Source organism: Doryrhamphus excisus, chromosome 10, assembly GCF_030265055.1.
Source record: "Doryrhamphus excisus isolate RoL2022-K1 chromosome 10, RoL_Dexc_1.0, whole genome shotgun sequence".
NCBI classification, from domain to species: domain Eukaryota; kingdom Metazoa; phylum Chordata; class Actinopteri; order Syngnathiformes; family Syngnathidae; genus Doryrhamphus; species Doryrhamphus excisus.
Window position 1 is genome coordinate 1,966,687 of NC_080475.1, and position 12,438 is coordinate 1,979,124.

General features: G+C 41.9%; 3 protein-coding genes across 6 annotated transcripts in view; 2 read left to right on the forward strand and 1 right to left on the reverse strand.

The window, feature by feature from the left end:
- The window catches only part of kcnn4 (potassium intermediate/small conductance calcium-activated channel, subfamily N, member 4), a 27,599-nt gene extending 25,804 nt beyond the window's left edge, over positions 1-1,795 (forward strand). For 2 of the 4 annotated variants that reach the window (XR_009131887.1, XM_058085195.1), the window contains exon 10: positions 19-160. Coding sequence is in view for 3 of the 4 variants with exons in the window: in XM_058085195.1 (XP_057941178.1) it covers positions 19-22 (4 nt within the window). In the remaining variant the exon portion in view is untranslated. Of the gene's footprint in view, positions 1-18 lie in introns of all 4 variants that reach the window. The other 2 variants (XM_058085194.1, XM_058085193.1) reach the window with 1 other exon arrangement.
- On the reverse strand, positions 1,391-4,475 carry si:dkey-79d12.4 (zinc finger protein 181). Its single transcript, XM_058085198.1, has 2 exons — positions 4,367-4,475; positions 1,391-3,555 (listed from the first exon to the last, which is right to left on the reverse strand). The coding sequence occupies exon 2, from the start codon at positions 3,220-3,222 to the stop codon at positions 1,891-1,893; it is 1,332 nt and encodes a 443-aa protein (XP_057941181.1). The 5' UTR covers positions 3,223-3,555; positions 4,367-4,475; the 3' UTR covers positions 1,391-1,890.
- Positions 4,476-4,714: 239 nt separating this feature from the next.
- On the forward strand, positions 4,715-12,413 carry smg9 (SMG9 nonsense mediated mRNA decay factor). Its single transcript, XM_058084973.1, has 13 exons — positions 4,715-5,193; positions 5,273-5,347; positions 5,544-5,778; positions 5,867-5,964; positions 6,036-6,148; positions 7,542-7,653; positions 7,724-7,819; positions 7,903-7,988; positions 9,621-9,727; positions 9,811-9,918; positions 10,004-10,129; positions 10,194-10,341; positions 11,196-12,413. Exons 1-13 carry the CDS (start codon positions 5,047-5,049, stop codon positions 11,272-11,274), a joined length of 1,530 nt encoding a protein of 509 aa, XP_057940956.1. The 5' UTR covers positions 4,715-5,046; the 3' UTR covers positions 11,275-12,413.
- Positions 12,414-12,438: the final 25 nt, after the last annotated feature.

A 12,438-nucleotide genomic window follows, 5' to 3' on the forward strand; every position in this document is an offset into this window, starting at 1 on the left:
TCCTTCTTTTCTGTGCAGGTGACACCTCCATCCACACGCTTCACAAAGTACCTGCGGCGCTTTCGTCCATCGATATCTACAAGCGGTGAGCTACTACGTCAAGATGCTGCCACCATTTGGAGAACCAGGTTCCTAGGAGCTCATGGTGGGCGTCCAGCACCAATCATGATTGTGCAATCGGACAAAATGAGCTTGTGGAAGGACCAAAGTACAACAACTTTTTCATATACACTGTCAAGCTTCAGGGCTTGTACTTTTAGTCATTATTTAAACACTTTTCCTCCACTAGTGCCTTATTCCTGGGGAATAAGATGTTTTATTTGAAGCTTCTTGCAATATTTCCTCCGTATAAGTAACCTTGCTAGTTTCATGAAAGCTTTATAGTAGCTTATTTTCAAAAGTATGAATCAATCCTTCTAGCAAAACCCACAAAAAGAGGACAGAAAACATCTCTAACGTAAAGCCAAAATTATGGGATTCAGGAAGTTTGGACAACTGGTTTTGCAAGCTGGCCGCATCTCAGTGACCCAACAGCTCTATCTAGTGGAAATCCAAGGAATTAAAATAACTCGCATTGTAATAAAATCAGGATATATCATCATTCATGGTATACAGGTGCAGCTAACAAATAGAATATATTTTGAATAGTAATTTATTTCAGTAGTTCAATTAAAAATTGTGTGACATATTTCAATAATGCACTTATTAATCATGTTGATTTATAATATAATCATAATAATAATAATCAATATATTTAAAAAAAAATTAGGAATCTCAAATTCTGGAACTTTGGACAACTGGTTGCAAGCTGGCCGCATCTCAATGACCCAAGAGCACCATCTAGTGGAAATTAAAGGAATTAAAATAACCCACATTGTAATAAAATCAGGATATATCATCATTCATGATATACAGGTGCAGCTAATAAATAGAGTATCTTTTGAATAGTAATTTATTTCAGTAATTCAATTACAAATTGTGTGACATATTTCAAAAATGCACTTCTTAATCATGTTAATTTTAATGTAATTATAATCAATATATTAAAAAAATGAGGAATCTCAAATTCAGGAAGTTTGGACAACTGGTTGCAAGCTGGCCGTATCTCAGTGACCCAACAGCGCCATCTAGTGGAAATCCAAGTAATTAAAATAACACATTGTAATAAAATCAGGATATATCATTCATGATATACAGGTGCAGCTAACAAATAGAATATCTTTTGAATAGTAATTTATTTCAGTAATTCAAGTAAAATTTGTGTGACATATTTAAAAAATGCACTTAATTATGTTGATTATAATATAATCATAATCGGAATAATTATAACATAATATAATATATATTACATATAATTATAATATAATCATAATTATAATCAATATATTAAAAAAATAGGTATATTAAATGTGAAAAATTGTCAAACTGCTCAGCAAATGTAGAAAAAACTTTAATTTGGATCAAACTCCTGAACTCAAGTAACTTTTGCACAATATTCCAATTTCTTAAGATGCGCTTGTTTGAGCAGGTTATCTCACAAGCCAAAACAAAAAACAAAAAATTGCCAGACATCAGTGATACCTCATTGGAAAATAAGCACTTTGTAAGAAAACTGTACAAACTCTTTCTCCAAAAGGACAAACTGGAACCTTGTTGTGCTTTAAAAACGTAATACTGACACAAAAAAAGGTGACATTTCTTGTATTCTTATATGTTGTGAAAAGAACTTGGAACTTTGGAAGCCTGTTTACTGTTGTATCTTTTGCACTTGAATAAAAACCTGTGCTGAACATTATTGGATGTAAAAGCTATGTGCGTTAACTTAGTAGTACTTGAACACAACAGTAGCAATGAAATAAGTTTTGGTTTGACACTTTGCACTTGTGTTTGTCATTTCCCCCTTTTTGTTTTCAAATATCTACTTTTCACGTTGTTTACAAGTTGATGCCATATATAAGCGGAGGGCCTATAAAAGAGTCGTCCACAGCCGCATTCAAACGGCATTCTGCACTTTGTTCGATGTTTGTTATTCCATGTTTTGCCCTTCAAGTGTTTGGCTAAGTGTTTGGCTCCGGTGAAAGTGTTTCCGCAGTTGACGCAGATGTAGCTCTTGGCTTCAGCGTGCTGCACGCAATGCCGTAGGAGGTACAAGCGGTGCTTGAACGCCCGGCCGCACTGACACCGATGCGATCGGAGGCCACGGTGGAGGTAGCGGTGGCTGATGGCGAGGGAGGGCTGCCTCAGTATGGTGCCGCATTGCCTGCACGGGTGAGGGGCTTTGGAGCGCCAGCCTTTGTTCATACGCCGCGTTAAAGCCAACTCCTGGCTGTGGTTCTCGAACACGGCTAGAATACCAGGGTCCGGTTGGGTTCCACTTTCTTGTCCTGATGCGACGTGAGAAGCGGTGGAAGCGTTTGTCTGCCCCCCGACGGAGATCTTACCGTTAATCACATGCTTGATCACACGAGGGTTGCTGTTTAAGACCACAGAAGACTCGGCGCTGCTAGCGACCACTCTGGGGACATTCGGCACCACTTTTTTCTCAGTCAGCCCCGACGGGTTGGTAATGATGCACAACTTGGTGCTGACCACCGACGTGTGCGCTCTTGTGACGTGATTTAGTAAACTCTTCTCATTAACGAAGAAAGATTTGCATATAGCGCAGGCTTTGGGCATGGACTCGGAACAAAAGTAGATCCAACGTGAGCTGCATCCCCCGGGACACGGGTGTTGATGCCGGGAATCCCTGTGAGTGAACACCCGCCCACAGCTGTCACAGGAGCATAGAGGGATGTAGTGTTCCGTGAGAGACGACTCGTTGGGAAAAAGCGCATTACAACGCGAACACGTATATTTGACTCTCACGCCGCTACAATGAAGCAGATGCAACTTCATGGACCTGAAGGGCCCACGGCCACAGTCTTTACACATAGAGAGCTTGTTACTCTGCAGGGTGGTGGGTTTGGTTATACTGGGAGATGCACTGTCGGTGGCGTCGTCGCAGGAATCTGTTGAACTCGAGTCTGATTCCGCGTCGTTGAGGTAACTGTCAGTGGTTTCGGCCAAAGCGGCGCCGTTGTTATTGTCCTCATTCTCCGACGCGGTGCTCGTCGATTCATCTGAGCTGACTTCATCCGACTCGATGGGCTTTCCCAGATCCCAGGCGTCCAATGTGTACTCCACGCTGTGTCCGGATGTCTCCGGCCTCTCCGCCGGCTGCATGTCTGACTTGTCTGAGTTTGAGTTTGAGCTTAAACAATACGACTCCACATGCTTGTTCAACTCCCATACACTGCTAAACACATTAGAGCACTTTTTAACACGCAGGCGGCAAGTGCACGTTGTCCAAGTGGGAGGACAGCGACGTCAGATGTTCTGAAGGTCACCTTGCAGATGTGGTAGGTAGCTGTGATGTTGTGGCTCGCGTAGTGGGACATTAAGTTGTTCAAGCTGTGGAATTGTTTACCGCATTCCCAACATTTGGCTTTGCAATCATCGGGATCCTCCTCGGGCATCGCTGATCCAGTACTCAGACATTTCCAACTCTGGGATAATCTAAAAAAACACAAATAATATGCGTATTAATCCAAGCATAAGGGAAAAGTTGTGTTATATTTGGGATCAAACAAAGTACAGTTAAAGGATTTTCTATGGGAATATATATTTCTGTAATGAAATCCAAACTAATAACAATTGCAAATATTTACATTTTCCACTTATACATCAGAATAGTAGTCATACACTTATTAAAAATAAAGTTATTCAACACAAAAATTATAAAGGTAATTGGGTCATTTTAGGTATACTGTGGAACGCTACACAAACATGCCACTAGGGGGCAGTCGTCCCCATGTGTTGTGCTTACACGCTACGGATCGCCATAAAAGCGTTTGTGTGCCAGAATATTCAGCTGTGTTGTATAAATCACCGTACACAAACTATATCAAATTAACTTAAACAATAATTAAAACCGCGTAGCAGATTGACATCTTGCTCATTCTGCATCTTTGCAGGAAGCCCTTTTTTCGGGAGTACACCTTTGCATTTGAGCTATCAACATGGACAACTAGCAACAATCAAAACTTCAATGTTACGGTCCCCTTTCGACAAATACTGAGTGATTAATTATTAGTAGTGAAATAAGACGAAACGCTGCAGCAGACAACTAGGTGTCTGTTTAGTGCAGGTTGTTTCATTATTGAACATAATGCATCTGACAATTAGCCAACAAACTATTAACTTGTAGCTGGTAATTTACGACTAGGAATTAAACAGCTTCTATATACGTTTTGTGCCTGAACTGAGCGGGAATCTGGTGCACCTCGCTCGTTAAAGAAAGGTCCCATTATTAAAGAAAAGCCCTTACATTGAAACATTTGTGGACACCGTGATGTTGATGATGGCGTCCTCATCGTAGTCTTTCAAACCGGAAGAATAGCGCATACATTTCCCAAAATGCACCGGACGGGTATTATTTTAAGAAATTAATCAGGCGTTTAATTTTAATTATTTAACAAAAAATATGCATTTACGATAACTAAAATATCTCTCTTTACTTCAATACGAAGTGAATGTTAAATAATAAAAAACTCTCGTGTTTAAATTTGACCGAATTGAGACGGAACTGTTGAGAGTTTCTGTTTCATGACGACTAGATTTAGTGGACACAAGTTGCGTTTGATATGTATAAACGTGGAATATTAAACGGGTGGGGTTTTCTATTACAACGCCATTGCTGGAAAACGGTCGACGCCGTATGTCACGACAAACGCCACATAAATAGCTAGCAAACATTACAATTGTTTGAGTTGACGAAACAAACCTAGTGTTTTTTTCATTATATTCATAAAGGCAGGCAACGTTATGAGCATATTTATATTTGGCGAGAGAATGTTTATCGTTTTGGAAATATTTTGGAGACGGTGAAAGTTGTCTTTATTTTGCTATTCTTGTTCGGCGGAACCGAGGTGGCTGTAGCTAGCTTGCTGACAACCGAAGTAGACCGCAGTGTTAAATTGTATATATATTGCTAAACAATTCGCAAATATGTCAGAATCTGGCCACAGTCAACCTGGAATGTATGGACCAGGGCGCCGGAGAAGGCGACGCCGTGGTGACCGGGAAGTTGGACCTCCAGGCCAGAATCTATCCGGTCCTAGTCGTGATCGCGAATACCAACCGAAGGAACGAAGGGTACGATTGAAAATCAAGCTATTACTAATGCATCATCGTTGCTGCTTATTTAACTGTATGATTTACTTTTGTTTTGGAGGACGGGAGTGAGGACCCACTAGGTCTTCTCATTCAGAAGACCCCCATCATTCTGGCAAAGCCCCCAGGGGAGAGGGTAATAATATTCATCCATTCACGACGCTATATGGTATTTTCTATAGGACTTTTTCTATTTTTCTTTAGTGGAAGAAGGACTCTTTTGATAGTCAAGGTTGAAGACCCCTGTGTCAACCACTAGTACACTGTGCAGCTGACATGATTTCATACCTGTCATGTCACAAATTTGTTATATTTATTGTTGCATTTTAAAGGCCAAGCCATCACAGAGTACACCCGGCAGCGGAGCTCCGGTTCTTGAGAAGCCAATCATGTTAATGAAAGCTCGGGACGACGGAGTCAAACCGGCAACTCCTCCAGAAGCGACACCTCAGCCTTCAGGGCCTGGGCCTTCTAAAGCGGAGCGGGAAGGCCAGCGACCCACGCAGCCTGTTTACCAGATTCAAAACCGAGGAATGAGTGCTTCTGCATCGAGCAGCGCCGTGGATCGTGGGTCATTGTTGATTTTGCACAGCAAAGCAAATCCCAGTTATGATAATAGAAAAAAATAAATATGAATTTCTTGTTTTGATTGCAGCCTTGGTTGGCCAGTCTAAACTCCTCCCACCAGAGAAGATGAAGCACAGCATCAGACTGGTGGATGAACAAATGAACTGGTGTGACAGCGCCATGGAAGTAAGTAGCGGATTGTTTTGTCGGGATATTTAATTTCTGGCATACACAGTCAATATTTTACTTTTTTGCAGTACCTGCGGGATCAAACAGATATGCTTGTGGTGGGAGTCATTGGTCTGCAGGGAACTGGGAAATCAACAGTCATGTCACTGCTATCAGCCAACACCCCTGAAGAAGACCAAAGGTATATTTGTAGATGTTTTTATTTAAGAAACACAGGGACAGTGTATATTAATAATAATATGCAATATTAAAGGCAAAAATGGGAAATAATATTCGTTATACGCACATATGTTAGTTACTGGGCTCCTTTCTAGCTTGTGGAAGACTGCTTCCATTGCATTTCTTTGTCATTAGTTTTGTTCTGTCCGGATTTGCACTGGTGCTTGTATATGCAAAAATTCCAATATTTACCAACTGTAATGTAGTAATAATACAACAATAATTTGGCATTATTTTGGCAAAAAAAAACAAACCAAAAACAGCACTTGTATTTACTGGAGATAATTGGAATTTACAGGTTTGTCACAAAATGATGGACATGCTGTGCTTTTTGTTTTAAAGGACGGTGGTCTAGTGGTTAGTGCGCAAACCTCACAGCTAGGAGACCAGGGTTCAATTCCACCCTCGGCCATCTCTGTGTGGAGTTTGCATGTTCTCCCTGTGCATGTGTGGGTTTTCTCCGGGTACTCCGGTTTCCTCCCACATTCCAAAAACATGCTAGGTTAATTGGCGACCCTCGTGAGGAAAAGCGGTAGAAAATGAATGAATGAGTTACAAAGTTACGATGCAATGTTCTTCTTCACCTACAACTTGATGATACTCTTCATCGACACGGAGGAGCACTGCAGCTAAACCAGTATCACATTTTAAAAAATATATTCTTCTGGCTTCCAACATTGTAAAAACATTTGAAACCAGATCATGTATGGGTTTGGGGTGGTGTGAACAAAAAAGACGTGTTTTTTAGAAGACATTGTTCTCAGGTGAGAACGGTGGCACAGAGTTTCACATTGCACATTTGGCATGATGCCTTCATCCTGTCATCACTGGATTAAAAGTCTTCCCACACAGCAGTCTTTGGTGACCAAAGGCATGACAGGGAGCGTGAAATGTCTTGTGTTATTTGTCAGTATACAAGTGGTGCCCAAAGTGTCCCATTTGTGACCTGCAGCTCGTGGTACTTTCTAAAAGAAATGCCATTGAACAAGAAAAACAACAGAAATAAGTGGAGAAATTATTAAAATTGAATGCATCCCATAATCAGTTCACAGTTCCACATGTCCAAAAGGAGTAGGAAGAAGCAAAGCTTATTAAATCCTACCCCTCCATCTGGTACTTTTACAATCAGTAACTGTTACATTTGTTCACTTCCTGCTTTCCTAAGTTTTTTTATTAAATTATAATAAAAATAAAAATATTATTTTATTATATTTTAAATAATACAATTATTTAAAATAATTTTATTATTATAATAATAAAAAATATTATTTTATTATTATTATTTTTTTTTTTTATTTACATTTTTTATCACAAACATACAGGTTTGGGAATAAGCCACGTGTTTGCATCCACAGGAGTTATGTATTTCGAGTCCAGACCCAAGAGATGAAGGAACGCGGTGGAAACCAGAGCACAGGGATCGACTTCTTCATCACTCAGGAGAGGGTCATCTTCTTGGACACGCAGGTGGGAAGACTATTTGGCATGTCTTTTTAATTATTGTGGTTCTTATCCTCTTATGGGTGTGTCTTCATAGCCAATGCTCAGCCCCTCCATTTTGGACCACCTTATCAACAACGACCGCAAGTTGCCCCCGGAATACAACCTCCCTTATACTTATGTGGAGATGCAGGTCAGCTTGTCATACATCACAAGACCACCAAATTAAAAATGAGCTGTCCTGTTTTAACGCTTCCTTTTTTAACCTCGCCGCAGTCTCTTCAGATAGCCGCTTTCCTGTTTACAGTGTGCCATGTGGTCATTGTGGTCCAAGACTGGTTCACCGATATAAACCTCTACAGGTGGGTGCTTGTTTATATGAGAGACGGTGAGCGGCGACAAATAAGCGGAGACAATATAACCCAAAACCTCCCACAGGAATGTTGGGCATTTCTCTTTTGTAGCGTGAGAGGATATTTGTCTCCTGCGCTTTCATAAGCTCAAAAATGCTCCCACCGTTGGTCGAAAGGACGACACACATGGGCAAATCCAGGCTTGTTGAGAACAACCTGCAAAGAACCCATCTAACCTGTGCTATTAATTGTTTAGCGTGGCTGCTATGCTCTAACTGTCGTATAGTATGTCGCAAGACACCCGTCCTTCACCTTGGACTTCTTATGGTAGAAAACAACCATGCAACCAAGTTGGTGTAGGCAACACTCAATTATCCTGATACTCAATTATGTTGCCGCTTGACAGATATTTAGACAGTAATGGTTGTGTTCTGCGGCTGCACGGCGTGGAGACCCGAGTTCAATTCCACCCTCGGCCATCTATGTGTGGGGTTTGCATGTTTGCATTCTCCGGGTACTCCGGTTTCCTCCCACATTCCAAAAACATGCTAGGTTAATTAGCGACTCCAAATTGTCCATAGGTATGAATGTGAGTGTGAATGGTTGTTTGTCTATATGTGCCCTGTGATTGGCTGGCGACCAGTCAACCAGGTTCAATTCTTTCCGTTTGAGCAAATAAAGCGAATGCAATTGGAATATTTCAGTCCATGTATACGTGGCTATTGTTGCTTGATTGCAAAATATCTTGAGGAGGCTGTCAGAGAAGCAAACATATTCTGCTGAACTACCCAGCATGCTTTGCGGGTATTTGGAAACAACAGGTTTTAACTTACATTTTGTTTAGCACTTAGTTGTCATTTGTCACCTACGTAGTAGTAGTAGTAGTAGTAGATTTATATGATGTGTTTTTGTTTTGTTGCACCGTGAGCAAGTATGTCGTTCTGTTGACCTAATTAATGATGACCCAAACACAACAATTAGTGGTTAGTGGTGTACCCCGCCTCTCGCCTGAAGACAGGTGGGATAGGCTCCAGCACCCCCGCGACGCTTATGAGGAAAAGCGGTAGAAAATGAATGAATGAAAAACAGAATGGGCTGCGCGGTGGAAAGTGGTTAGCGCACAGACCTCACAGCTAGGAGACCAGAATTCAATTCCACCCTCGGCCATCTCTGTGTGGAGTTTGCATGTTCTCCCCGTGCATGCGTGGGTTTTCTCCGGGTACTCCGGTTTCCTCCCAGACCTCACAGGTAGGAGACCAGAGTTCAATTCCACCCTCAGCCATCTCTGTATGGAGTTTGCATGTTCTCCCCGTGCATGTGTGGGTTTTCTCCGGCTACTCTGGTTTCCTCCCACATTCCAAAAACATGCTAGGTTAATTGGCGACTCCAAATTGTCCATAGGTATGAATGTGAGTGTGAATGGTTGTTTGTCTATATGTGCCCTGTGATTGGCTGGCCACCAGCCTCTGGCCCCAAGACCCTCGTGAGGAAAAAGCGGTACAAAATGAATGAATGAATGTTGTGCTTTGGATGTTTTTCATGTTTGAAATAAAGAGAAAAAAAAACAAAAAAAATGTAGAACACTCCATTAATTGAAAAAACTGTGTTATTGTTATTATTGTGTTTGTTTTTGGAGGGTAGGTTTCTTCAGACGGCTGAGATGCTTAAACCTTCCACTCCATCTGCAAGCCATGACAGCACAGGCTCTTCCAGCAATGATGACGGCGCAGAATACTACCCACACATAGGTGTGACTTTTGAACCCACTTCCACAGTACATAAAAGAGCTTTAATTAATATGAATAAAGCCTCTCTGCTCTCCTGCACGCAGTGTTCCTTCAGAATAAAAGCAGGCGGGAGGACTTCTGTCCAAGGAATCTGAAGGATATGCACATGGTGGTGGACAAATTAATGGCTCATTCTCATCTCAAATACAAAGGTTCAAACACTTGTCTTTAATTGCTTTGTGTTTAGGAAGGTATAACTGTAGATACAAGAGACCGCTTATGACAAAATGTCTCCAGGTTCCTTGTCCATGCTGGACTGCAATGTGTTTCCCGGTCTGGGCCAGAACTATCTGACAACAGAAGTCAACATGTTCCTGCTTCCCATGCAGGACGGCGATGGCGATGATGGTCTCACCAAAGCAGGTGAGATCAAGCTGTGGTATTTCCTGCAGACTATGAACTCCATCAAATGTGTGTTTTCTTTCAGGGTCCACCATGACGTATCCGCTGTTCTCCTTGCTCCCGGGGTACAAAGGCCACCCTACCTTCTCTACTATGGTGTCCAAGCTGCGCAGCCAAATACTAGCCATGCCGCGCTGTCAGCTGTCACACACCATCCTTACTGAGAAGAACTGGTGTGTAAACATCCATTTTGTTTTATGTCCTACCCGGATCGGATCACTTCCGCTATTGATTCCACTTCTTTATGCATATGGGGTATAGTTTTATCCAAAATGTAGCAGCCAAGTGTGTTCAAAGTGCACAGGAAACTTGTGCATGACAAGCATCACACTTAACTACATCGTCTGATTACTGCTACAAGGTGGAGTCGAACACCGTTGTGGCCGGACAGACATTCATTAATTTTCTACCGCTTTTCCTCACGAGGGTCGCGGGGGTGCTGGAGCCTATCCCAGCTGTCTTTGGGCGAGAGGCGGGGTACACCCTGGACTGGTGGCCAGCCAATCACAGGGCACATATAGACAAACAACCATTCACACTCACATTCATACCTATGGACAATTTGGTGTCGCCAATTAACCTAGCATGTTTTTGGAATGTGGGAGGAAACCGGAGTACCCGGAGAAAACCCACGCATGCACGGGGAGAACATGCAAACTCCACACAGGGATGGCAGAGGGTGGATTTGAACCCTGGTCTCCTAGCTGTGAGGTCTGCGCGCTAACCACTAGACCACCGTGCCGCCCAGGAGCAGACATATTGCAGATATATTAATTTTAGTGCAATGATAAATGGGTCATAGTGCAAATAATGACTGGTGTATACAGGTGAGTAAAGTCACATATGATTGTATTGTATTGGGTTGTTAAATAACAACTAATAAGGTGGCATCGAACACCGTTGTGGCCGGACAGACACAGACTCCGGAATCGACTGCTTGTATCGGGATGCCAATATTGGAAGATTTGAGATGCAGGCCAATATAACCTAAAATTAATCCTTTGTATTTGACTTTGTGTTTCTATAGGTTTCACTATGCGGCTCGGATCTGGGATGGCGTCAAAAAATCCTCCGCTCTCTCCGAATACAGCCGCTTGCTCTGCTAGCACTGTAGCCTTCCTGCTTGTCCAGCAGTGAAACACTTCCAAATGAAAGGAAATACGTCTGTGGAAAAACCCAAGCAGAGGTGGCAGAAAGAAAAAGCCACCTTGGGGATTTTGACAGGGAACGTGAAACGTTTGGTGATGCCTGGCAGCCGTATTCCTGGAAATTGCAGTAAAGTTCTCGGGGGGGGGGGGCTGTACGCCATGCACGTCAACAATGGGAGACGAGAGTGAAGCGGTTGTGTGGGCATGTTTAAACATGATGGGATCACGTTAGTAGGACCTGTGTGACCGATGCCATGTCACGTCATGAGAAATACTTCAATACAGTATATGTACTTAGCATTGGCTATTATACACTGTAGTCAGTGTAGTATTTTCCACAGGACTTCAATCTATGGCATCGGCATCATTGCCTAACTTTTATAATTATCCATGACTTATTTGCATGTTTTAGGAATGTTTTTCATTAAGCGTTAAGACAGGTGTCCAAAGTTTGTCCCGTGGGCCATTTATGTCCCATCTTAAAAAAAAAAATAGTACAAATAGAAAAAAAGCAGTGATTTTACAAATAAACATGGGTCAGTTTAATTTTTTTTTTTTAAGTGGTCCCCTCATCCTTTGATTTTTGGTTGGGAAAAATCCCTGCATTAAGATTTCGCACTTTGTTCTGCGGTTTTTGAACGCACCACAGTACAGTTTTGAGAGACATGTTCAAGCTACCGAACACACACATCTATACCTTTGCCTCTCCACCGGTTAAAACAACAGAAATAGAAACACGTAGAAAGCTCACCGCCACGCAGCGCTTCAATGCACACGCCGCCATCTTGTGTAGCACAATTTGGCAGCAGTTTATAAGTATACATAGGTAGTTTACAGCCGCACAGTCGAACAATTTCATGCCTTATTGTGTCCAGAATTTCAGAAACCATGAGTAAAAACATTGAAAGTCGCTAACGAACAAGTTTGTGCTACACAAGATGGCGGACTCACGGCGATAAAAGCCTCATGAGTTTTCTACATAATGTAGTTCTGTGGTTAAAACAGAATAGTCTACAAAACTGATATACGTTTCTAGTTCCCTTTTTTTATTTTTAATATTTCAAAGTGTCTAATAATTGGCTAATAAATACAGTGACCATTTGGCTAAGTTTGCTACTATAA